The sequence below is a fragment of the Haplochromis burtoni genome, unplaced genomic scaffold, assembly GCF_018398535.1.
Source record: "Haplochromis burtoni strain Fernald_Lab_line unplaced genomic scaffold, NCSU_Asbu1 Contig_5, whole genome shotgun sequence".
NCBI lineage: Eukaryota > Metazoa > Chordata > Actinopteri > Cichliformes > Cichlidae > Haplochromis > Haplochromis burtoni.
Window position 1 is genome coordinate 4,896,792 of NW_024582366.1, and position 26,495 is coordinate 4,923,286.

At 40.8% G+C, this 26,495-nt stretch overlaps 1 protein-coding gene across 1 annotated transcript in view; it reads left to right on the plus strand.

Annotated features, from left to right (window-relative positions):
- nr5a2 (nuclear receptor subfamily 5, group A, member 2) overlaps nucleotides 1-26,495 on the plus strand; it is a 67,206-nt gene that overhangs the window by 29,824 nt on the left and 10,887 nt on the right. Inside the window, exons 5-6 of the mRNA XM_005920915.3 lie at nucleotides 8,861-8,980; nucleotides 13,505-13,652. Of these exons, the coding sequence (XP_005920977.1) occupies nucleotides 8,861-8,980; nucleotides 13,505-13,652 (268 nt within the window). The remainder of the gene's footprint in view (nucleotides 1-8,860; nucleotides 8,981-13,504; nucleotides 13,653-26,495) is intronic.

Sequence of the window (26,495 nt, forward strand, 5' to 3'; positions counted from 1 at the left end):
TCATAAATTGCAGCATTAGCTCAAATAATGATTGCACAGCGTGAAAATCCAATGGCTGGGGCTTAATGCCTTGGAATCGCCTTGTAGATTAAGCTCGGGGTGTGTATTTGTGTGTGCTTGAAGAATCTACGAGGGGTTGGGGGGTTGCTGATGGATCAATAGGATTTCTGTGGTCAGTGCCTCCCAGCCAGGAACCTTATAGAGAGTCTACTGGCGTTACTCGTTTGACTTTGTTATGGCATGCATTTTCTCACTGCATTTGATGGAGGAGGTGGGGTGGGAGAGTGGAGAAGCAGGAAGGCAGAAATATTCATGTATGTATGGATATTATTGGCACCCATTTGCAACTATGTAGGTCTTAAAGTGATTGCATCCAAGTGTTTGTGCCTGTGTGTGTGTGTGTGCGTGCGTGCGTGCGTGTGCGTGCGTGTGCGTGTGTGCGTGTGCGTGCGTGTGCGTGTGTGTGTGTGTGTGTTTGAGTGTAAAAGGAAGGGTTACTTTTGGGAGATGCCATTCCCTGGGCTACATGTGTATTAGCGGTCTAATGTTCATGTGAATAATTGATCAGGGCTTCTCTGTGTTTTTGATAATTAGTTGATAGCTTCTTAGCTCTAAGCCCTGAGATTTCTTGCATACGTGTGTCTGTGCAAGTCTGTGTGTATGTGTTTGTGTGTGCACGCAGGCTGGGGTGGGGCTAAGTTATCTATTTCTAAGGTACCTTGGAAACAATAGTGCCTCGAAGTCATGCGCTCATGGATTAACTTTCCTCAGAAATTAAGCAACAGTACATACATTTCTTTCTCATTAACTACCTACATGTCTCACACTCTCTCGGAATAAAATTTATTGCAGCTCCCTGTTTTTGAACCTCGTGCAAGATTAAAATACAACTTTTTTCAGTCATTATTTATATACTTATAAAATAAAAATGGCTGACATTACCTACAAGACTTTTTTATGCATGTCTAGTAAACAGTCTAGTTGTTTCAGACAACAATAAACATTGCATGCATGAAAAGATATCTATTGAAATTCAGGTCTGGCCTCTCACTGGTCTGTTCCTCTTGCCTTATTGATTTTTCCATCTTTCATATGCTTATGCATCAAGTAAAAACAGAATAGGAAAGTTTGGGCGTGCTTGGTTCATCCTCAAATCCCTGCGCTGATATCAGACAGAGAGGAGTGTTTGTTGCCATCATCAGCGACCTTGAGAAAACAAGACAATCTTCCCATTGCAGCACCCAGACCCGCAGACATGCTTTGTTTTTTCTTTCTCTAGCATGTAGTGCCACACTTCTCCTAGCCTGCGTGCGCAGTTGTTGTATCAAGTTTCTGCTGTTAAAAGCATCTTTTTTATGTTAATAATGTATTAATTACATATTTATTAAGCACACTGTTACACTGTTTACAGTGGTTTCCTGTATTAGTGGCATCAGTGTGTGTTGAGGTAAAGCCCAGGCAAGCGTGCACAGCTTCGTCAGGCCCGTGTCTTGTTTCCTCTCAGCTCAACAAGGCTCAGGACACATGTACTCGGAGCGGAATGGAAGAAGACAGGGTGAGCAAGGGCAGGGCGGGAAAGAGTCCGTGCCCAATCACTGTCTCGGTTTTTGTTTTGCTGGGGTTTTTTTCCAATGCGGGACCTGGACAAGAAAACAAATGCCATAATGTGTAGAGATGAAGCGATGCGAAGCTGGGAAGAGGGAAAGAGCACTGCCAATCGAATGTGCGGTATTGTAGAGGTCAGAGGTCGGCCTCCGGAGTCCGTTAATGCGGTCACCGTGGGAACCAATCAATCACAGTGCCTCAGCAATATCGATCAGACATTGGGGCACACGCACGCTGAAACACAAAGAATTCTTTCTGACACACACACACAGAGGACAGCATACATCCACTCACACAAACCTCTCAGTCTCGCTCTCAGTCCAACACACAGTAAGTGCATATGCAGCGACACACAAATGCTCATTCAAAGCATCTAGGTAGGTAGATAATTACAAGGCATTACAAGAAAAATACTTCGAAAAGAAACGGCTTGTTTTTTCTGCACTGCTGAGGACTAAGTACTGAATAGTATCTTGGAGGAAAGAAGATTGCACTTTCTACTTTCTACACTTCTCTTGAAAAACCTTTACATCTACTTGCAGTGAGTGAATTTATATTATGGTGAGACTAGAAATGCTGTGCTCGACTGATTGCAAAACAAATGAATAGAGCATGTACAATTTTAAAGCACGCATCACAAGCTGATATAATAAAGAACCTCTTTTCCACCAGAAGCGCTTTCGTTTTGGAGTGAAAGAAAGATGCAAGGCCTGCTGCATCTTGTGTGATATTTTCTGAGCTCACAGATGGCCTGTGGCATCTCAATGGCTCTTAAGAGACATAATAACAGTCTAGGATTTCTGTGTGCTCAGTTGGAGATAAACCCATCGGCATTCTCCATTACCTGATCTGCTGGATTAAAGATAGATGCATACAACAAGCAGGTGCTATAGACATGCTGATGGGCATTCGTGCGATGTATATATATACAGTATATAGTGTCACGTACTGTCGCAGGGCAGCTCAAAGCTGGATGAAGGAGCATTCTCATAACAAAACAGTAAAATATAGATAAAGGTGACACTCTGGCTTGGATACCTTATATAGCACAACCAGACCTGCTGAACTTTTGTGTCAACCTAAGGTTCAATAGACACAGTTGCAGTGAAGTTGAGAGTGTAACAACAAGCATTTTGTATATAGTTGAGGTAACCCCTGGGTTTAATTCAGCAATGGCTAAATGTTTTCATTTATTTGCTGTTCAAGCCATTCAGTTAAGTGTCTGCGGCTGTAAAGGGACTTAAAGCATCAGTTCAAAAGCAACAAATACATATCCGAGTAGGAAATAATTGACTCTGGTTGCTTTATTCCTTAAGCTTGTCTGCAGTTTGACAAATTTAGTTTCACTGGGTGCATTACCACCAGTATTATCATTCCTCTGCTCTCTGTGTAGCCCCCTCCCGCTTGACTAGCAGCAGCACCTGCCACCTGCTCATTTTCCCAGCATTCTTATCACTGTGCCAGCCGAAGGATCGAGGCCGAACATGGACTGGAGGGCCACGATAAGCATAAGCTGACGTTGTTAAAGTGAGACGAGCGAATACCGGTCCTCTATTCTCACTCTGCAGCATGAACAGAAAGGGGGACGTCATCTGGATCGTGAACACTGTCCATCCGTCTCGGCCTTCCCACCAGTTCACATACCATTGTTGGAACATCCAGGGGATTTTGTCACTCAGTCTGTTGTTTTTCCTGATGGATATAACTCTATTTGTGGCTTGGGCAAGTTAAGGATGTCAAAAATGATTTGCAGCAGGATTCAGTAGGCATGTGCTATTTCATTTGACCTAAAACAAGACGCTGCCTAGATGGTATCAAATGGTGACCTGATATTTTTTTTTTTGTGCCTTTATTGTAGCTTGGTCTTTGTTAAGATGTTATAATGGCAATAAAGAAATAAACAGGTTGATAGTGAGGTTTTATCTCAGGTCATCGGGGTTGTGTGTGCTCTAAAAGTAAAACAAATATAAACCATTTTATGATTCCTGACACATTGCTGGCTAATTTGTCCAAATCACAAAAAGAAAAACACCAAAAACACGTCGCTGCCGATGTTACTCACTCCTCAATTTAATCAACGAGCTAAACTGGAAGCGAGCTTCGGTACACCGTCAAGCTTGGCGTAATTAAGTGTTTGCCACACTCTGAGAACAACAGGCACGGTTCTAGGTAAATTAATGCCCGTTCCCAGGTGAATACGCGGCCTGTTTGGCTCAAGGCGAACAGATGCCAAGACAGGACTGCACCAAAGAATGGCTGCTAGAGACGCGCAGGCATTGATGTCAGCTTCAAATCTCACCTGTAGTACTCCGAGACAGCATTGATTCTTGTCCAACAGAGATAGAGGAAAGATAGAAGCACAGCTATTGTTTATGTACGAGTCGTTTGAGGCAAATAAACTCACGGTCTGCGAATGTGTGTGTTCTCCCCCTGTGTTAAAAAAAAACACGATTCTCTCCATTCATTAAGGCTCCACAGAAGGAGATTCTATTAATCTGTTCATTAAGCCACATCAAAAATGGAACTACTTATTAAAATCAGATCCAGCTGTGTACTCTCGTTAAAGCCCACCGTACCGTACGAAGCTTAACAATGCTCGTGGCACTAGACCAAAACCCGGCCTCAAGAAAGGGGGAGAAAGATTCTCGTACATTGGCCTGTTTTGACTCGACGCAGCGTGATAATTGCTCTACTCTTAGCAGGGGGCTATGAATAAACATTACTTTTGTCAGCGAGCATCTGAATGCTCCATTTCCAATTAATTTACATTTGCCTAGAAATGGAGGGAATATCTGCTCTTAATCACTATGTTTTATTTTCTCAATTTCCCCCAAGTCTTTTCTCATTCTCCCATTCCCTGTCTGGCAGTTCCATTCCCCCCTTCTCAACTGGGCTCTCCTTTTTCTACCTCTCTCTCCCCCTCTCTGGAAAATCCCATTAATCTCAGCCAGTGGTTTTGAACAAAAGCTATGGGCTAAGCGATTGATCCAGGGCATTGATCCCACTCGCCTGAACGATCATAAAGGTGTTAAATTGGTTTCTTGGAGGATATGTATTTTTCATCACTGGCTGCTGCAAGTACAAGTTCCTGCTCGGAATTTCTCTCATTTCTTAACCAAAAATTGGTGATGATATTAAAATATTAACTAGATCACACCTTGAAAAGCACCTGTAAATGTGTATTTTGAGGCCAGTTTGAAGCAATTTCTCGGGAGCTTGTTTTCTGCATGAGCGCCAAGCTCAGAAGCAAAATTCCTGTAATGAGTTTTGCTTCATCCAAGGACAGGTGGCAACTTGGGATTGTTCAAATGCGTACGTTGAAGGAGGAGAAGAAGTGTTTTTTCATGCATGTTGCCCTAAATTATTTCTTGAATTCATAGAGTATGGCTAAGTTCATATGGCTCAAATCCATTTATGTTTATTTTAGCCACAAAATGATAGCAACGTTAAATCACCATCTGACCAATTTCAGAGCGTGGTTTTGGCATTTGGTAAGAATTTCAAGAACAAGACCTTCCTGTTGTTCGTCTGTGGTGGTTTTGGTTAGGCTTACAGTGAGCATGTGGAGTATTTTCATGTGCTATGAAAAGTATTTGCTGCTGTGTCCATTCACCAGCCTGTAATTATCAGATTTTATTACCTTGAGTCTGATGCTAGTGGAAATTAAAATCTCAAAGAGAATTCCATTATTACCTGAAAAATACTTCTCTCCTTCCTCTTCACAGTGCCTCACCAGCAGTATTACATTTTTTCTACTTTTCTGTTTAGAAAAATTCATTTTGCAGAATGTGTTCAACTTTGAACTTATTGTGTAGCACCGTTGCTACGCACACTTACCAAAACGTGTTCACATCAATTTGACTTATTAATCAAACAATGTTTCCTTTTTCATCTGTTAGCACTGAATGACCTGGCTGTAACTCGTGCTAGCTGCCTTTATGTATTTAAGGAAATCATCGTAGCGGGAAAAAAGAGTGCCAGTTATCTTGACGTCAATATCTATATTTACAGTGTTCGAGGAAGCAACCAATTTCAGTAAAGAACATCAGCCTAGAAGCAAGTGTTTTTATGTCTTGGTGAAATGAGGAAGGGATAAAGAAGAAGAATCAAGGAAAAACAACAGCTTTTTTTCCTAATATGCGTCATCATTGCTGGAAACGGTTGGCAATTAGAAGCCTTATCTAAATACTCCATGACTATGTGGTGAGACAGGAATTAAACCACTATATAAATCTGCTTTATTGCTCTTTTGGAGCACACAAACTGCTCATTTGAACTTTGCAGCGCCATACGAAGGTGTGAATACATTAAACTAGGCAATGTTTATAATCAGGCGCTGGCAGTCGTCCAGTTTTGTTTTTTTTTTCTGACTGCGTTTTCTTTGCACAGAGATAATATTCGGCCCTTTTGCCCTCGTGTAAAACACAAGACAAATTGGTTGTCGATGTCATGTCAGAAAGTTCATTTTATCTGAGCGAACAGGCAGCAGTGTTGGTGAGATCAGGCACCGTGACTGTTGCTCATTTGACAGAGCAAAGGAAGAGCTTGTCAGGGAAACGACTCGTGTCACTGGAACTTAAAAGGTCAGTGAACTGAACCCCGTACCCCTGGTCCGCCCACACGCCTGTCTATCTGTCACCAGTCCCCCTCTTCCAAGCGGGTGTCCCCTGCCCCAGTCTAGCCTCCCATTGCCCCCCTTTGATGACCCAGGACTCTTGTCAGAGAAGAGCTTCCAGGCGGGCAGAGTGAGGACAGGCCTTTGATGAGTATCCCGATACTTGCCAGCACCAGTGACATACAGTGGAGTCCTTTGAAGAGCCTGGGCTTTACATGTAATCATTCGTACACACACGCACACACACACACTTCCAACATCCTGAGGTTGGGGAGATAAAGAGAATTGGATTAGGGCACAATATAGAAAACACCCTCTTTTGAGCGTCTTACTTGCTTTCTGATGGTTTTAATGAAGGCATTTCCCTTGCACTTGAGTGACTACCAGAGTGGAACCGCAAAAATAGATGTATATAGGAAGGAGGCGGGAGAGAGACAGACCCTGTGATGCTGTCAAAAATGCTAGAAAAAGTCAGAGCAGCATTGCCAAACTGATGAAAGAGAAGTGGGAGACATGAAACGTTTCAAGGCAAATTTCTCACTGTGCCATATCTCTCGTATACGCGTCATTTTATTCCATCACAGTGTGCTAGAAGCATAACGATCCCCTCCATGTGGACTTTTTCTGAATTCAAATATGATTTTTTTTAACTAATGACATTTACCTTGTAGTAAGAGAAAATGATGTAATAAATATGTTAGGAGATGCCAGATACTGACATCTCACTTTTTGGTTAACAACAAAAAGATGTGATCAAACAAATCTCACAGAAAAAAGGAAATCCTTCCTACTTTGGCGTAATGTCAGCACTAAATGCTTGTTGTTGTTTTTAAGGTCAAAACAAAACCAAATCACTTTTGAAAAGAAAAACTATGTTAGGGGAGCGACAATTCAAATACAAATACAAAGAGCTGCTCTATATCAAGGTAAACAATAAATAGTAACTCCAATCAGGAGGAGTACAGCAACCAAATGACAACTGCCATGCAAGTAAAGAATAGTCAGGCAGCCCACGTGTCGTCTAACCAAGTGTGTTGTCTATTGTTGTGTCTTTGTGGTGGAAGGTAAACAAACACTGTTTGCCACCAGCCTCAGATCACCAGTCAAAACAGGCCTAATCAACAAGAGATAGACTTCAGATTAGGCCATATCCAGTGTCGTGTCATACAAGGTAATAAAGGTGGAATGAAAGTTGTTGACATGAAATGAGTAACTAAGGTCACTTGATATCAAACAATCTGAACCCTTTATGATTTCCACGGAGCACCAAAAAGAAAACGACATTCCTTTCAAACCTTTCCGCGATACACCATCGATCCACATTCTTCATACTGCAAGCTTTGGATGCCCCTCACAGACAGTTCTCACATACTCAAAGCAGCAGACCCCTGTGTGCTCAGAAAGACACATTATTCCCAGCAAAGCCACAAAGTGCACAATGTTCACTGATAGAAGAGGTGGGAGAAGAAAGAAAGAACTACTTATACATTTTCCTCATTCCATCCCTCTCACTGTGTTCTCCATTTTTTTTTTTTTTTTTTTTTTTTGAGTCTAGCTATGTAGAGTAATGATTAACACGGTCGGGCATGGGAAGAGACTAGCAGTCACAATGGAGGGGGTTGTTTTGGTTCCCAAAACCACTATTTCACCTGTGTCAGCTTCCAAAGTTTACCTGTCAGGTCCCTGGGAGCAGACGGCTGGTATTAGAGGGGGGGGAAACAAATGGGGGGGTGGACTATTTAATCATTATCATCTGTGGAATCACTCAGAAACTCCTGGCAATGGGCAAACAGATAAACCTGGCAACATTGTTAAATCAGGCACGCAGCAAAGTGCTTAACTGTGTGGGGAAAGGTTCACATGAGAAAGCTTTAGAGTGCATACAGGGGACTTTTGAGCTTTGTGTAAGGTTGGGAAAAAAATGCCTGTGGTACGCTACTGATCAATAGTGATTGACCTGTGAGAAAGCTTACCCGGCAAACAGCTGCCTGTGATATTTACAAGCCGCTACGGCTGACAAAGTGCTTCAGCTTTTTTCAGCGCTTTTTTTTCTGTGGGTGGCTCTATACTATTTGGCTGTAGCCTTTATTTCTCAAGGTCTTTGTACAATATTATCACCGCTCTACATTTCAGATTATTTGACAGACGGGATTTTCTAACAGGCATTTTTAGCATTTGGAAAAAACCCAACGTGCAGTAAAAATGTTTAGAGCAGGTGACCTCATAGACTGATCGTGGAGCCTGTAAAATGATTATAGTATTTATGACACAATCTTAACCACAAATTTTAACAGTGTGACTTTGCTTACAAGTTCCTGTTTAAAACTTGATTTGTTTTCAGTGACTTACAGATATAAGACTTTAATTTTTTGAATATTAAACACATTTTGTACAGTTTGCACATTGCATGTTTTCTACGCCCCTCCTGAACACACAACTCTGTGTGTTGATGACTGCAAACCCGTCTAAATAACATGTAATAAAGGAGTGCAATGAAAGACATGCAATCTGCACTGATGACAGTTACGGTATTGTACATCTGGCATTCAGTCTCAACAGAGACTGTTGTTACAGCTTTATAAGAGCGGAAAAATAAACACCTAGCCTGATGTGGATTTTTGTATATGCATCTCTAATCAGGTGGATGACCAGATGAAGCTGCTGCAGAACTGCTGGAGTGAACTCCTCATTCTCGACCACGTTTTCCGCCAGGTGGTGCATGCCAAGGAGGGCTCCATCCTATTGGTCACTGGCCAACAGGTAAGAACTACTTCCAGCATTTTCCACTCCTTTTTTGTTTTTGTCCAATCTTGTATCACTCAAACTCTGAAAAAAAAAAAATTTTCTTTCTTTCTGTTAAAAGGGGATTTTTCCTTCCCACTGTTGCCAAGTGATTGCTCACAGACATGTCGCCTGATTGTTGGGGTTTCTTTCTAAGATTATAGGCTCTTACAGTTTTTCTCAGAGCATGAAGACTCAAACAGTGAATAAATAAAGCACTCAGACACTCAGCATAGTGAGTGGGTGGACAGATAAAAAATGCAGCTAAATGTGTTATTTTCTTTTACTGGGGGTCTTTGAGGAAGTTGGTGGGAGATGGTGCCTGAAGCCCTAACAAGAAATCTCAATGCATCAGAATGCCATGTGCTGATTTGTGTTTCGGCTTCACACACACACACACACACACACACACACACACACACACACACACACACACACACACACACACACACGCACTCACAAAGCAAGCTTTCTTTAAATACACAAACCCAAAGCAAACATAGAAGACTCACTCGGTCTTCAGTGATTCTCAAAATCGCACACAAACAAAGGCACATTTTAAAAAGAGAAAGAGAGAGTGTGTGCAGTCACAAAGGTGCGAAACTGCTCATCATGAATATGCCTCTGACCAATCAGATGGCTGTCAGTGAGTTGAGAAGTCATGCATTATTGATTGTCTTGCACTGCAAAAACATTGCTTTTCGACAAATGTTTTACAACAATAGATTCTGGCGAGCGCGTGTGCACTGTGTACAGGGGGAGTCCTTTTAATTCCGCGATTCTGAATGAAGACAAGGTCACAGTCGATTCTGAGCATGGGTGAAGAAGCAGCCAGTACTGGGAACTACAAACTATAACAAATAGTGCTATGATAGTGGTAACAGGTAAATGAGAGTTTGAAGAAAAAAATAAATAAAAAGGCAGAAGAAGCGGTGCAAGATTGTTGAACAGATAGACGGAGGGAGTAAACTGATGGAAGGAGACTGAGTTGGATAATAGGAGGGAGAAGAAAAGAAAGGAGGCAGAATGAGGTAGAAGAAGGCAGAAATGTGCCAAAAGTAGAAGAGACGAGGATGGATCGGGGAGAAGATGATGAGGTGAAGCAGATAAGGCTGTTTTAAAAGGCCCGAACAGCGGGCAGGAATAGGAGGAGGAGGAGGGGCTGATAGTCAGGGGAGGTGCTGGATGGCGGTTTCGTTTTGCATACTTTGGTTAATGAACAGCTGGTGTTGAGGGTGTGTGTGTGTGTTTGGAAATGTATGCATGTGTGTGTGGGGGGGGGGGGGGTCTGAAACAGTTCATTATCTCCTATTATTCTCCACCTGGCCAGGGGTGACAGCACAATGATAATACAAGGGATATTTAAACCGCAGTAGCAACACCACCCAAAGCAAATGCTACACAAACACAATCAGGACTTGATGGGAGAGCGCTGCACCGAGTCTGGCAAAAGCCTTCTCTGACCTTAGTGCCCAGTAAGAAGCAAATCTGTGTTGTACATGGAGTACATGTAGTCCTCTGGTCTATAAACTATATATCAGTATTCTTAAAAAGGACCACGTATTTGTAGTTCTAAGCTTTACACAGAGTGGCTGCATCAGATTAGAAGCATAGTCCCAACAACAAAACAGAGGGCCATTTGTCCAAGAATGCAGAGTGTGCAAAATCTTAATTTTGAACAGATACTACAGTTTTACAAGGTGGATTTTTTTCCCTTTGGCAGCCCAAACGAAATAACACAGCTGGTATTTTATACTATTGAATTGCCAGAATGCCCATATGTAGTGTATTATGAGGAATTAACCAAACAATGCCATAACACAAAGCAGTCATTGAAGACAGGCCTTAGTTCATGCCGTAATTAATCCATTGTTGCACTGAAACTGATTGCACTTTGTCCTCAAGTGCATTGAGGCAAATCACCACATTTATTCTGAAATAAATTCGCAAAGTTTACCAGGAGATATTGTACTGCTTTTATTAAAAAAAATGTGACTGAAGGACCAGAGCTTTGCTCATATGGAGAATTTAAACAGATGTTTCTTCCCTCTTGCTTTGAAGCAAGCTGCTTCTTTGCTCTTGCCAGTCATACGCTCCGTTCATACTGACATTTGAAGAGAAATCCATTGAACTAGCAGATTAACTGCTACAGCCTGTCATTTGCCTTCTGTCTTGCCCAGTCTCATGTCCCTATGTTTGTTGCCCCTTGCTTGTTAATTTTATTCTTTTTTTTTCTGCCTTTCTTTCTCTTTACTACTGCATGTCACCAACAGCAGTGAGAAATGACCATGAGTGCTTGTTCTTTATCCTGTCATAGGATCAAACACACAGTGGAACTTGTACAAATGTGAGCAAACATGAAATGACAAAGGCTGGACTGATCTGTTGAATGATTTAGCAAGGCCTCACAGTGTGGCAGTCAGCCGGCTACAAAAAAACACTATAAGAGTGCTCCTGGTGTGTATTAAATTCAAATGATATATATACATGATATATACCTATATATATATATTATATATATATATATATATATATATATATATATATATATATATATATATATATATATATATATATATATATATATATATATATATATATAAAACACCCCAGCACGCCCCTGCGGGCGGTTTATCCTTCAAGCTCGGGTCCTCTACCAGAGGCCTGGGAGCTTGAGGGTCCTGCGCAGTATCTTAGCTGTTCCCAGGACTGCGCTCTTCTGGACAGAGATCTCCGATGTTATTCCCGGGATCTGCTGGAGCCACTCGCCTAGCTTGGGAGTCACCGCACCTAGTGCTCCGATTACCACGGGGACCACCGTTACCTTCACCCTCCACATCCTCTCGAGCTCTTCTCTGAGCCCTTGGTATTTCTCCAGCTTCTCGTGTTCCTTCTTCCTGATATTGCTGTCATTCGGAACCGCTACATCGATCACTACGGCCGTCTTCTTCTGTTTGTCTACCACCACTATGTCCGGTTGGTTAGCCACCACCATTTTGTCCGTCTGTATCTGGAAGTCCCACAGGATCTTAGCTCGGTCATTCTCCACCACCCTTGGGGGCATCTCCCATTTTGACCTCGGGACTTCCAGGTTATACTCGGCACAGATTATATATATATATAATATATATATATAAATATATATAATTATTTAATTAATAATTATATAATAATATATATAATATAGATATATAGATATATATATATATATAGATATAGATATATATAGATATATATATAGATATATAATATATATATAGATATATATAGATATAGATAGATATATAGATATATATAGATATATATATAGATATAGATAGATAGATATATATATATCTATATATATAGATATATATAGATATATATACCAACCTATTTTCACCTTTCATATTAATCCTAATGTTCAGCAAAGACTATATTTATGATAAGTTAAGATTTGAAGGTTTAATCATATATTCGCCCTCTATGTCTCTCCAGGGGTGATAATAAAGTGGTATTGATTGATTGATTGATATGCAGGTCACCAGAGTTAGTGCTAAGTCTGCTATAGTGACACTATAGCGTTTTATTTGGTCTCTCTTTTTACTTAAGGCTGGGAGGCAATAACCCAAGGCATCACCATCAACAGTCCAATCCCTCAATGAACTTATTTCATGCACAGTTGATTTTATGTAAATTGATTGACACCTTGGAAGGGGGGCAGTGTTTGCTTTTCACAGAGCCATAGCTCTTTCTGTCTCGGAGGTGTTAAGATGGGAAGACAGGGACAGAGGCGTCGGGGCAAAGTGGGAGAGTGCAGTGTAATAAAAGCACACGGAAGGAAAAAAAGTGGGGAAGGCAGATAAATAAATGAAAAAATTGGTGTATTATCAACATGTATGTCCCTTTGACCCTTTTCTTATTTGCAAAGGAAAGAAAATTGAAAAAAAAAAACGTGTTCCAGTCATCTTATTTACACTGTAAGTAAAATCCAAACTCACGGCTGCTTATAATTACAAATGGAAGCTCGCAGGGAACCTCTTCCTGACTCGCACCAACATCTACCTTCCCCTGGAAACCCTCACACAGTCAATTATAGTAATGAATTGTCAATAAGTATAAAAATTTAATATGGTCCTGCTTATGGTGAGTGGCGACTAAGGACTTGCCTCTCATTCAAATGAGCTGCAACTGCAGGTTTGAAGCACACTTGCAAAAGGAGTGTGTAAGTGGTGTTAATGTTTATAGGTTAGACCTAAGGAAGCATGTTAGCCATTTTTGTATCCATGTGAAAGAAGTGAAAGAGAAGTGACAGACTAGAAATGGGTGATTTACTCTGTCACAAACCAAACCACCGTCCAATTATTGCTATGGGGCTGTAAAACTCCCAAATCAGTGATCAACTAAGTGACATTGTGTTCTATTTGGTATCTACAACTATGTTTTCAAAACTTCTGCTCAATCTCCAGTCAGAGTCACTTAAATGCACGCATTTTTACCTTCTTCTTTCCTATTTTTTTAAAGGTGGACTACGCAGTGATTGCCTCACAGGCGGGAGCAACTCTCAACAATCTGTTGAGCCACGCCCAGGAGCTGGTGGCCAAACTACGCTCTCTGCAGCTGGATCAACGAGAGTTTGTCTGCCTGAAGTTCCTGGTGCTTTTCAGCCTGGGTAAGTCAGATATATTTTATATCAGCTAGGAGGAACATGGGAATTGAGAGGAAGGGGTGGTTCTGAAACGCACAAAATAGTGAAAGGGCAAATGGATGTGAGGTAGGTGTGGTTGGTCTTCTTTAGATGGATGAGGCAGCTCTTGTATATACGTCTGGGTCTAAAATTTAAATGTATTTTTGGTGAGTACAACTCTCAATAAATCTAGGTTCAGTACAGTGCAACCATACAGATGATATAGGACTACGGGTGGATGGAAGTTTAGATCCACTATAGGCAGGTTTACTTTTTCTATTAGCCAGCTCTTGCACATAAATCTATCGGTGGCATTCCCAGCAGCAAATCTCTCACCTGATCTTCCACCACATCTTCAAGTTTCTAAAGTACAAAATTTCTTGAGAAAGAGAGTATGTCAATATGAAGTGTAAATACAAAATAAATATTGACGTTTTTCTTTTCTGAAATTTAGCTGTTGGTCTTTGGCATCGCAGACTTGCTGCAACAAATGCAAATTAAAGATCAGATCCTGGATCAACAATATTAGAAGTCATGAATCACAGTGTGTGCAGGATTATGCCAAGTGCAGTGTAACTCATAACCAGTATTTGAGAAGCGAGCTGTGCATGAGGAATGGGATGTTAGTTTGGAATGGGTGAGAGGGCAAGGGGTCAACAGGGGGGCTTTTTTCCTCTCAGAATTTGCTGTAGAGCTTTGGAAAGGAAAGAACAGATTTGGAAGGGATCTCAGCTAAAGAAGGGTGAAGGAAGGAAAGGAGGAAATAGGAGGAAGATGAAGAGCGAGTGGGAATTGAACTGGTCGTGCTGTTTGAAGGCAGGCACCAGCCTGAAGTATTTTGGAGACAGACGGGCGGGAGCTGAGGCTAGAGAGTGCATGGGATTTGGGAAGGAAGGTAAGTGGAGGAATATAAAGCTTGATGAGTTAAGGGACAAAAAGAAGGGTAACTTTGATGGCATGTGGTGTGTGTGCGTGCATTCTCCTCAATGTGTGTGTCTGTATCCCAAAGCTGCTCTCGAATCTCTAAGCCGAGGTCAGACATTGCCAGGAGACTGTCATCTCTGACTCTTTCCTAACGAGTCTGCAACAAATTGCCTCTGAGGAATATGCACACAGACACACACACACACACACACACACACACACACTGAGCCAAACCTGTTTAACATCCCACATTACTGAAGCCAGTAGTGTCAACATAGGGCCCTCTATGGCATGGAGAGCAACACTGGCTTACATGTGATGAATATTTTCCTCCTGCTTAGCTCCCAGTCCCTTCTGACAACATGTAATTCACAAGAGTCACACTTTCACTTCTTTAACACCTCTGAACAAAGAAAACAGCACTAATGAACTGTACATACACACATATATATGCGATCAGGAGGAATTAATGCTTGTGCGCATTTGCAAAGAAAGAGATGGGGAGTGTGTGTGTGTGTGTGTGTGTGTGTGTGTGTGTGTGTGTGTACACCTGTGTGCATGCATGTGTTTGTTTCAGTTTTTTATAGGGTGGGGATATTGCTGGGGCTCAGGGTCTAAATAATTTGGCAGAAACATCATCCATAATGAAAGGCCCACCTGAGGGATGTGTATCGCCCCCGGCAGTGCCTGTTCTCCGGCGTTGCCCAGGCCTCCCGCAAAAGAAGGCCAGCACAGACGCCATAGAGCTGGCTGAGGGGATCAGCGTTAGCCGAGGTGGTGTTGGTGGGATGAGGGGAGGAGAGAGGCTCGAGCTACGTAGAGCCAGGAGATTACATTATGTGATTAATATCACATACAGCTGAAACTGAGTATGTAATTGGCTGTAAGAAGGCTGAGCTACAAATATGTTTACTTTGGGGAATTAATGTGCATAATGTGTGTAGCATCGGTAGTGGTATGTATATTTAAATATCAAAACACATTATCAGAAGGGTCAAATTAATTTGCGACACAGCTATCTGTGCCCTACCGACAGAGCCAGTTAATAAGGGTCGTAGGGAAATGAGGCATAAAAGTAGATGTACACTGACTGCTGAACTAAAAGATTAGACTCTTTCTGTTTATTAGCCTAATTTAATCTCTAATACTGGTCACTTTACTCTCTAATTTAAAAGGGATGTGTTCATTATGACAGGTTTGAGACTAGGAACTGTTTGCACTACTTTAACACTGTGGCTCTACTTACTTAGCACACACTACATTTGCATCTATTTAAATAAGCATGTTAAATCACGGGATTAAACCCTGAGAAATACCCAGTAATTCAGTGCCCGGACAGCCTTTTTTATAACTAATAAAGTGGCTTCTATAGATTTGTTTGCTTCTCCTATCACAGATACTGCTATCATGATTGCTACTGCTGCTATTACAGCTGCTATCAATGCATCACTGCTATGATTATCATCTGAGCCCCACACCTTACAGTTGACAGCCAATGCCAATATGGCATGCAGTGCAGTATTTTAAGTGTCCTCTTGTGCAACATGGTGGAAAGTAAAAGTGAGACACTGGGTTTTGTAGCACCCATATTTAACTGTACATTTAGTCTTTCTCGAACTTTGTTTAAATATACTTTCATTTAACTTCTACTGAAGTTTATTTACAGTATATGCATGCAGTACCAGTCTATAAACTTCCCCTTTTGTCCAGCAGTCAGCTTGAAGCAGCGGGCTCAGGGCAAACACGCAGAGACGAAAAGGCATTGCAAACAATATATAGTAGAAAGCAAGAATTAGAAAATATTAGACATTATATCACAAATTAGTGCCAACAACTCAATTTCTTATTCTATTTTATTTATTATTGCACTTCTTTCTAGTTTTTATGATTTTGAGTATATAGCGCTCTGTGACTACATGTCTGCGAAAGGTGTTTTATAAATAAACTTTACTTACTCACTCACTTACATACAGCTGGTGATTTCCCATGTGAGTCATCCCCCCTCTCTTTCTGTACATGGGCAGTCAGTCATTCACTCCCTGGCAGAGGAGCTTTTAGTTAAGCCAGTTGTCAATAAAAACAGAGATATAGATGTCAACCCAGCTGAGAGGAGACACTTGTCATGATCTGTATGTGCGCTTGTTTTCGGAGTTATACTTCCTGTTTGCTTTCGTTTTGTTTATTGCTTTATTTTATCTCTTTCTATCACTGTCTCTCACTTTCCCCTGTCACTCCCTGTCTTCGGTGAAGGCTTTTACCCTCTATCAAGGAGGAGATTATCACTCTGAGATCATTGATCTCCTAAGTGTTTGTAGGACTGTGAGCAATGATTGTATGTCTTGGGCATTGAGCAAAGGACACACATAACGGCAGCGAGAGTTTGAGGGCTGTCTGGATCAGAGTTTGGAGAAGGATTACTACGAGTCATTGAGTGTCAAGAAACTGTTAATGGGCCTTTGATTTCCTTTAACAGACTTAAAGACCTAACAGAAAGACTGACAGGCTGTGTGGGTTACAGAGCATTACCAGAGGTGAAGGGACAAGTTTGAATTCAGGCTGAGTAAAAATAAAAGATCTTCTCTTTATATTTTAAGCCCTCCTTTACATTTGAAACCTGGAAAAATTATCAGCTTTTGTCCTAAATCTTCACGATGTGTTTCTGGTTCATCATGTATAGTTTCCAAACTTTGAAAGCAGATACAGAGACAGAGGTCACAAAGTGCTCACCCAGCAACCAGTTAACCCAGCTTAGTGGGTCAGACCTCATCAGCTGTAATTCGGTGAGACATGTGCTGCCAATCCTTGTGAACTGAGAGGAGAACCAGAGTACTGCCAGACCAGTGCAGGGTGGTAAATGGTCCCAGTGGAGAGAGTGCATTTGTGGACATACCTGTAGCCCTAAATAATGTCCTCATACTGCAGCATTTAGAAGGAACACAGGCAGTAGCGTGCTGAAAATGTGTAACTGTGCTCACTTTGTAATCGTTCATTATTCATCATTCATTATGTTGCTTAAAATCTTTTCTATTGATCAATATATCATGCATAATTATGCTTTCTGTGCAATGCAACCTTTTATTGGTTATATTATTCCTCTATTAAACACGAGTACAGCTGATTGTTTTAGGGTTTGTTCTCATTATTTGCTTGTTTCTATTTTTTAGAGATGGAATAAATGAAATCAAATTTTTAAAAACAGCTAAATAAAAGCTAAATGTGGATGGCTATTATGTGTCTAAAATAGACCCAGTTATTGCCATTAAAACAACAATAGAAAATATCTTTTGTTTTTCTTTCAGGCATTGTGTAACTACAGATATACATATTTGTAATCTTTATAAGTGATGCAGACCAATGCTGCTTTTGTTTCATCTGTTAAAGTAAACTTGGTGGTTCTCTTAGTGATCAGAAATGGGCAGTGTTGTCCATTCATAAGAAATCAAGACAGGGCAGCCAGTGATTCAAGAGCTGCCTCAGCAATTCAACACATTAGCCGTCTGTCAAGCGATTAGTCAGTCACTGAAATTGGAGTTTAGAGACACCCACCCATCAAGTCTTTGCCACCCTTCATCCCTCTCCATCCATCCAGGCCTCTGTATTGTCTCTTGTCTCATTGCTCTGTCCTTTCTCTCTGTTTTTTTTTAACATCCATCTTTGTACAGCTCAATCTATCACTACTCTATCGCCACATCCACCTCCATTGGTCCTCATTCATCTTAATTCACTATTTATTTCTTTACTTCCTCACCCAACTTTCACTTCACCTCTTTTTCTATCCCTAAACATGGCCAACATCACAAACAATTAAATGTATAGATGGATTCAACTTTAAAAAATAACATTTAAGTTAGTTTAATATCTAATAGTATCCAGTAACTGCTTTGATACTGAAGATATTTACAATTATTTGAATTTAATTCAGATTACAAGCATTATAGCAGATTTTTTCATCCGATCATACTGCTTTTAACCATTCCCGCCATTTGAATTCCACTTTTTACAGCATCAGCACCCAGTCACCCCCGTCCCCATACAATGAAACATCTTTCATTAGCATGTTTTGTGTGCCACACAAAACGTTTTTTCAATTTTTTTTATTTTTTTTTTGCGCGCTGCGAGGTCAGACACCAATCTGCTGACAGCAACACAAAGCAGAAAACGTGATTAACCTTGATGAAAACAAACAAGTTTCTCTCCCTCTCTGTATTTCTTTATCATTTTTTGTTTCCTCGCACAATGAGAGAGAAAAAAAGATATAATTCCCAGACAGGTACATCCTAATTAAGCAACAGCCGAGGCTGCTCAGAATCAATACACTGATCCCTGGCCAGTGAGCAGGGGAGCTGGATAACGCAACCCCCCTTACACGCACACGTACACAAACACACACTCACATGCCCATAAAACATGGCAAATATTCATTTCCTGAAAAGAATTCAATCATTTAAAATTCATTCAGGAATTGATTAAAACTGAGAAGCAGTGACAGTTCAACATTTATTCTATTGAGCCATTTATTAGAGCATGCTCAGTAATCCGTGTTTAATAATGTTCTAACAAAGTTTAACAGATTTTTTCTCCCTTTTTGGAGGCAAACTTGCACTTGGCTACAAGTCAACAGAATGGAGCATGATGTGTACCTTTGGCCTGATCAATACGTGAATAAAGTATAGTTAGGGTGTACATGTGTTCTTATGCCCTCGTCTTGACTGAACACAAAATATGATTCTCTTTTCCTGTTCTCTGGAGTCATGTGGATGAGCCAGTGCATACATTAAATTAATAAATTAATAAATAATGAGAATAAAAGCACTATTTTTTACTGTAACACACAAAAAAGTAACAGTAAAACAACAAAATGTAATCTGCGCAATCTGTTAAAACTTTGCCCTGTGTGCATGTGGCAATCATAAAGCAAACAGTAGGAAAAAAAATGCTGAAACTGATAACTTAAAAGAAACAACAGAACCCACGAGTGTAAAAATAGAAAAGAAACAAAGTCCCCACTGTATCTACTAAGACTGCTAATAATATGAATAGCACACAATTATTTACAGTAAAGGAGTATAAACATAAGAGGCGTCTTTATGACAGCAATCTTGGAGTGTTGCCCTGATTTTGATAACTCCAACAGTTGAACATTATCCAATAGATTTCAGACTTTTTAGCAAAAGGCTAAGTTGAAACATTTGACTCATGGCTTTGTCCATTTTTATTCCAGACTTGGTAAATGGACTGATTCTTATTTAGCACTTTTCTACTCTCCTGGAGTACTCAAAGCTCTCTATACAACATGCCACATTCACCCAATCACACCTGTTCTCACAGTCACTGACTCTAAACTGAGTGCTGTCTAACCACATTCATACTCAAATGGATGCATCGGAGAGCAACTTGGGGTTAGTATCTTGCCCAAGGATACTTGGCATGCAGACTGAAGGAGCCAGGGATCAAACCCCCAACCTTCCGATCAGTAGGTGACCAGCTCTACCTCCTGAGCTACAGACACCTCCGGATTGGACTTGGATTGTTAATCTGATGGAAGAATTACATACTGTAAATTAATCACTGTTTTCCAATGCATTCTTATCCATTGCAATACATTTGCTGTCATTAAGAAAGTAAATGGGTTAATCATTTGTTAAGACTTTTGAGGACATGGCAGCCTATTGCACAATCACTCAAACGTCCTGACAGCTGGTCTGCTGCATGCTGAAATTGGGTTAGGCAAACTAGGACATTTAATAGGACTGCAGTAGATGTACACTTTACCTCATTTAGGTTGCTTGTTTTTTTCCGAAGCTGCACTCGTGGAAACACAAATACCATGTACACCAATGTCAATTTAGAACTGTTAGTCAGAGATTAACCTGTTGGCATGACTGGTTAGAAGAGTTTCCCTTAGTTAGATAATGCACATTGCAATGTGTAAATCATGCATTTACAATCCCATATGGAAAAGATATAAATTGTATAAAGTTTGTATCTGTCTTGTGAGAAACTTGTATGAAAGGCATACAAGAGTGAAAACAGATATAAGATCCTTAGAAAAATTATGTAAATGGAACTTGTATGTTTTGGATACTTACTAAAAGAATATATGAAACGGCCACTTTCATGAGTAAATCATATAAACCTTATATGATTCACTATATGAAGTAGGCCACATCTGATGCAAGTCTTTTATAAGTTTTTTCTATTTCTTTTCCATATGGGATAGCCTGAACAAGCTTCGCAGCCGAATGTGCACTGTGTGACTTCAGGCTTTCCCGGACGAAAGATGACCAATTCAATTCAATTTTATTTATATAGCGCCAAATCACAACAAATGTCACTTCAAGGCACTTTATATTGTACACTAGATTGCACAATAATAGATACAGAGAAAACCCAACAATCATATGACCCCCTATAAGCAAGCACTTTGGTGACAGTGGGAAGGAAAAACTCCCTTTTAACAGGAAGAAACCTCCGGCAGAACCAGAAGAGAGACAGAGGTTAATAACAGATATGATTCAATGCAGAGAGGTCTATTAACACATAGTGAGTGAGAAAGGTGACTGGAAAGGAAAAACTCAATGATCATGGGAATCCCCGGCAGCCTACGTCTATTGCAGCATAACTAAGGGAGGATTCAGGGTCACCTGGTCCAGCCCTAACTATATGCTTTAGCAAAAAGGAAAGTTTTAAGCCTAATCTTAAAAGTAGAGATAGTGTCTGTCTCCCGAATCCAAACTGGAAGCTGGTTCCACAGAAGAGGGGCCTGAAAACTGAAGGCTCTGCCTCCCATTCTACTTTTAAATACTCTAGGAACAACAAGTAGGCCTGCAGAGCGAGAGCGAAGTGCTCTAATAGGGTGATATGGTACTACAAGGTCATTAAGATAAGATGGGGCCTGATTATTTAAGACCTTGTATGTGAGGAGCAGGATTTTGAATTCAATTCTGGATTTAACAGGAAGCCAATGAAGGGAAGCCAAAACAGGAGAAATCTGCTCTCTCTTTCTAGTCCCTGTCAGGACTCTTGCTGCAGCATTTTGGATTAGCTGAAGGCTTTTCAGGGAGTTTTTAGGACATCCTGATAATAATGAATTACAGTCGTCCAGCCTGGAAGTAATAAATGCATGAACTAGTTTTTCAGCGTCACTCTGAGACAGGATATTTCTAATTTAGAGATGTCAGCAAATGTAAGAAAGCAGTCTAACATATTTGTTTAATATGTGCGTTGAAGGCCAGTGTACAAGTCTTTGTTCTTGGCTCCATGATGTGCATCTACTAAGGAATACACCATTAAGTGAACGCACTCGTCTCATTTAGAAAAAGAGCAAAACAAATGCAAAATATAATAGATGAGAGTAAACTCTTATAAATGAATTGGGTAGAATTCCAACAAAGAAGAAAATCGTTTGTAGTTCTTGGTGCAGAAACCTTGTTTATATGAAGTGTCAGACTTTTCTTTCATCTTGTTTACTTTTATCATTATTTTAAACCGTTCATTTAAATATTCTTAAACACTCTTTTTTAAGCCCCCCCCCCACCACCACCACCAAAAAAACAAAAAATAAAAAACAGACAAAAACAGAGAAGGGTACCAACAAATCTGGCATTGTTGCTGTCATATGAGAGAATTCATACAGGCAGTTTCATGTGTGAAGTATTACAGGTCAGATGTGATTTGATAGTTTTTTTCCATGAGAAAAGAGCCGGATGGTATGAGATGCATGTGTTTGAAATGTGGCATGACTGGTGACTCATAGTGTACGAGTTCATGGCGGTGCAGACAGCTCTGACAAATGTTTGTGTCCCATAAATTAGTTTCAGTCACTGATTGGTCCATTGACAGCAGTAATGTCAAATGCAATAGTGGTGATTAAACCTTATATATGTATAAGGTTCATAAAGCGCAGTCCACGCACTGAGCGGCTGCATCTAGTCCTTTTTCATCACTTTGTTTTGAATCTTGGTGAAGTGCTCGGCAAACATGTGCTGATTGAAAACTATTGGACTCTCATCTACCTTTCAAACAAATCTTTTTACCCTCCGTCTAGTTTTTCCAGGCATTATTCTGATGCAGGAAACAAACAAAAAAAGGAAAAAAGTTGTTCAAACTTGGTTTCCGACAGAGCCAAATCCAGCTAATCATGTTTGAGTGTCCTGACTTTTCTTTCATTTTCTTTCTTCTTATTAGGAGTAGGTGGGAGTGTGCCCTAAAGCAACGAACCTAATCCTTCTGTATATTTTCTGTCAATTTTATCCTAAGAAATCTAACATGGTGAGCAGTCAGCTCCTGATGGTGGCAGCCACTTTGTAGGGAATTCCATGTAATGAGGCTGTCTAAAAGGCTTTCAGACTTTATCAAGCAATAAAAGCTCCAGCTCACCACTATTACCCAGCAATACTGCAGGCTGTTGTCATTAGGCAGAAGTTGCAGTGAGTTTTGGTGGTGGTGGTTGACAGAGTGAGAATCAGTGTCTCTCATCACTAACCCCACCTTCACGCTCAGCCTTATATCTTCACCTGGGTACAGTTTCAGTTTTCAACATCTCCATCCAGATCATCTCCAACCAGTCCTTAATTTACAGCTCAGGCTGTGTTTTATAGATCTTTTTCCATTATTGCAGAAAGCACTTATGTTGACACTGTTAAGCAGTGACATTTATCAGACAGTAAATACAGACAGTCCAATGCTTAACTCTAACCCGGGCCTAAAACAGAGTATGTTCTTGAGTTCGTGCCATACTTGTGCTTATTATGTGCTATTGCACACAGCAAACCCACATGGGGTCATTTTGTGTCTATTTGGCTGTTCATGCACCTCCCAGTTTTTACAAGCTGGTCACATGTGAATAGGTCCTACTCCCTAGTCATCCCTGTGATGTATCATAATTAATGTGGCAGCAGAGACAGATGGCACAAGAAGTAGATTGCTACAACAACATTGTTGCATAAAACTATTCCCCAAAATATTGGTTTTGAATGATGTCTTCTATTGTTTTGAAAATAAATTACATATAGAAAAGAGACTGCAACAATTCAGATGCATGTGTGAAAGTTTATAGAGCTATGGGACTCATCCAGTATATGTAACGGTTATTGCATGCAGTGTAACATTGACTTAAAGGTGATGAATATGTGAGAGGGAGAACCTGAATAATCAGAATAATGAGCAAGCACTTGGCGACAGTGGAAAGGAAAAACTCCCTTTTGACGGGAAGACATCTCCAGCAGAACCAGGTTCAGGTAAGGATAGGCCATCTTCTGTGACCAAGTGAGGGAAAGGGGAAGGAGACAGGATAAAAGAGAATTTAAAAGACAGCATCCTAAGGATTTCAGATAATAACATTATAGTGTTTTACATTTGCTGTCCTTATGAGCTATTGTGTATGTGATTTTAGTTTAATTTCAGCACATTTTTTATTATTTATTCAATACAGTTTTTGCACCACATGTAATACAAATATCCTTATATCATGTATAATGTTAAATCTTCCTTGTAGCATCACTTTTATTTTGAAAAATAAGCTTTATAAATGATTCCAAACCAGCAGCCTCATTGCAACGGCATAGTAAAGAAAACTTGCTCATCATCTACTGTACCAGTAGTGTTTCAAAAGTAGTTAGATCTCTCTGAATGTAAAATCAAAATATGTGCAGCCCAGCCCTTCACTTCTTCCTGAATATGATGACTGTTGCAAGTTGGCAGCAGAATTTAATGCACTTTAACTCACTGTCCTGCCAAAGCAATTCAGGACATATCCCCTGAACTTCTGCTCCCCTCCATCAATACACTCACTAACTACTCTAGCAGTGAGCACATCCAGACAAATGCTCCTGTAAAAGTGTTTTTTTTTTCTTTAACCAGAAAAAAAATTCACCCTTCTACCTTACCCTGTGTATCTCTCCTGCACTCCCATGTGGGGTGATTTAAGGCAAGATAGGCTATGGAGAAACTGTTCCCCTCTATCTCTCCCTCCTGCCTTCTCTCTCCTTCTCATTCTCCCTCTCCCTTGGTCTTATTACAGGCTGTCAGTTTATTATAAAACATTAGGAAAGCAGAGGGACACTTGCAGTTACTGTCCTATCGATCGGCAAGGATAGATTCTGTGATTTAGAGTCAGCTTTGGCTCGCGCCCTCCACATTCTCGGCCTCCTATTAAGGCACCAGCGCTTTGCTTTGGCTATTGATGTCTCAACATTAACAGTTACAAGCTGCTACAGAAAATCAATGTTCAACTTTTATTACCTGCTGCATAACGCGGAGGACCTCCCGCCAGCTGATACTTAGCAGTCAAAAGGAGGCATGGATGGTTGGCCGAGCACATCAGGTGTTTTCTAAGTGATATCTGCAGTAATATCAACTGTCTATAGCATACGGAGGCTTTCGGGGGCCAGTTGAGGGCCTTAGAGCTTTGGAAAGTATAGCATGCCAACCTAATTAGCACATCCTTGCAAATATTAGCCTCAATGCTCAACTTAGTTGCAGGTCTGCGCACAACGTTTTTGTCTTAAAATCTTGTCTGCTTGAAAAAAATTCTCTCTAGCACTACCATCAGCATGACTCACTTGTAGAGTACACCACCTAAATGTCATCAAGTTAAAATATTGGATGATCCCCTCAATCACCGTCCATCCATCATTGGTATCAACCTGGATATGTGTGTTGTAACAGAGAATCTTAACCCAGGTAGGGTGGATCTGGAGCGGCTGAGGCCTCTCAAACATTTATGAGGGGCTACTGAGCAACGGTATGGCAGCCCTTCTGGGACAAACAGCCCCTGGTTCTGTACTCTGAGTCCCGATCAATGGAACTCAAGTTCATTACACACACTTTTCAGCCGAACGGCGGCAACTGATTTTTTTCTCTCTCCACCCCACCTTCCTCTGATCGTCGAGCAGCCCACCACTGGGGCTGCATTACACTTGCTTGTTTACGTGGCTGCGTGTATAGGGTAGAAGGGGGAAGGGAGCGTGTGCTGGTGTGTACGTGTGTACGTGTGTGTGCGTGTGAACAGGAGCTGCTCCCAGTGGGCAGAGCTTGAGGTTATCATTATGTACAGGTCGGTCCGCTGCAATGCTAATGCTAATGCATTCTCAGTGGCCGCAGCTCAGGTCCCAACGCTGTGCTAGCAGGGCTGCTACTCGTCTCCAATTAAAGACTGAGGGATGTCTGTTTGGGGTAGGGAAGACAGACCTGGGCTATCTGGGGCCCTGCGGAGAACAGGCTCACATTAGTCAAGGAAAACAGACTCGGAGAACAAATTGTGCATACACCAGAGTGCATCAGATGATCCCTCTCTTGATTCAAGCATCATCTAGTCCCTGGCAGTGATTTTATGCTATCTAATAACTGCTTTAGAGGACCTGTTGATTTTATTCTGCAGGACCTTATCACGCCGACTTTAGACTATCAGAGCAACCAGCCTTTCATACTTATCATGTGGTTATAACGAGTTTAAACAATGCGATAATTTTCTGTAGTCACAAAGCATAACCCCCAGAGCACCGTACAATAAGAAAGACAAATAGTCAACAAAACAGAGCTGGTCCTAGGAATCGAAGAAGCATCAATATTTCACTCATAATACAGTATAACAGTGCTGTGAGATGAGGACTGTGGTCACTGTGTGTGTGTGTATGTGCACTGATGGTTCACACCAGACTCACTACTACTGTCATAAAGTATAGTGATCAGAGCAAAATTATTTAAATGTCAAGCTTTCGCAATAACTGGCATGTTTTTGATTACATAAAGAGAGCATGTAGCCATCACGTGTAGCCCGCACACACACAAGAAAACGTGCACAAAGACACACATTGAGATCTAGGCCAAAGGAGTGGCCTCTAAGTCTTTAAGTCTATTGCCAGTCAAGTGTTCAGTAATACAAACGTAATCCGTTGGGCCCCA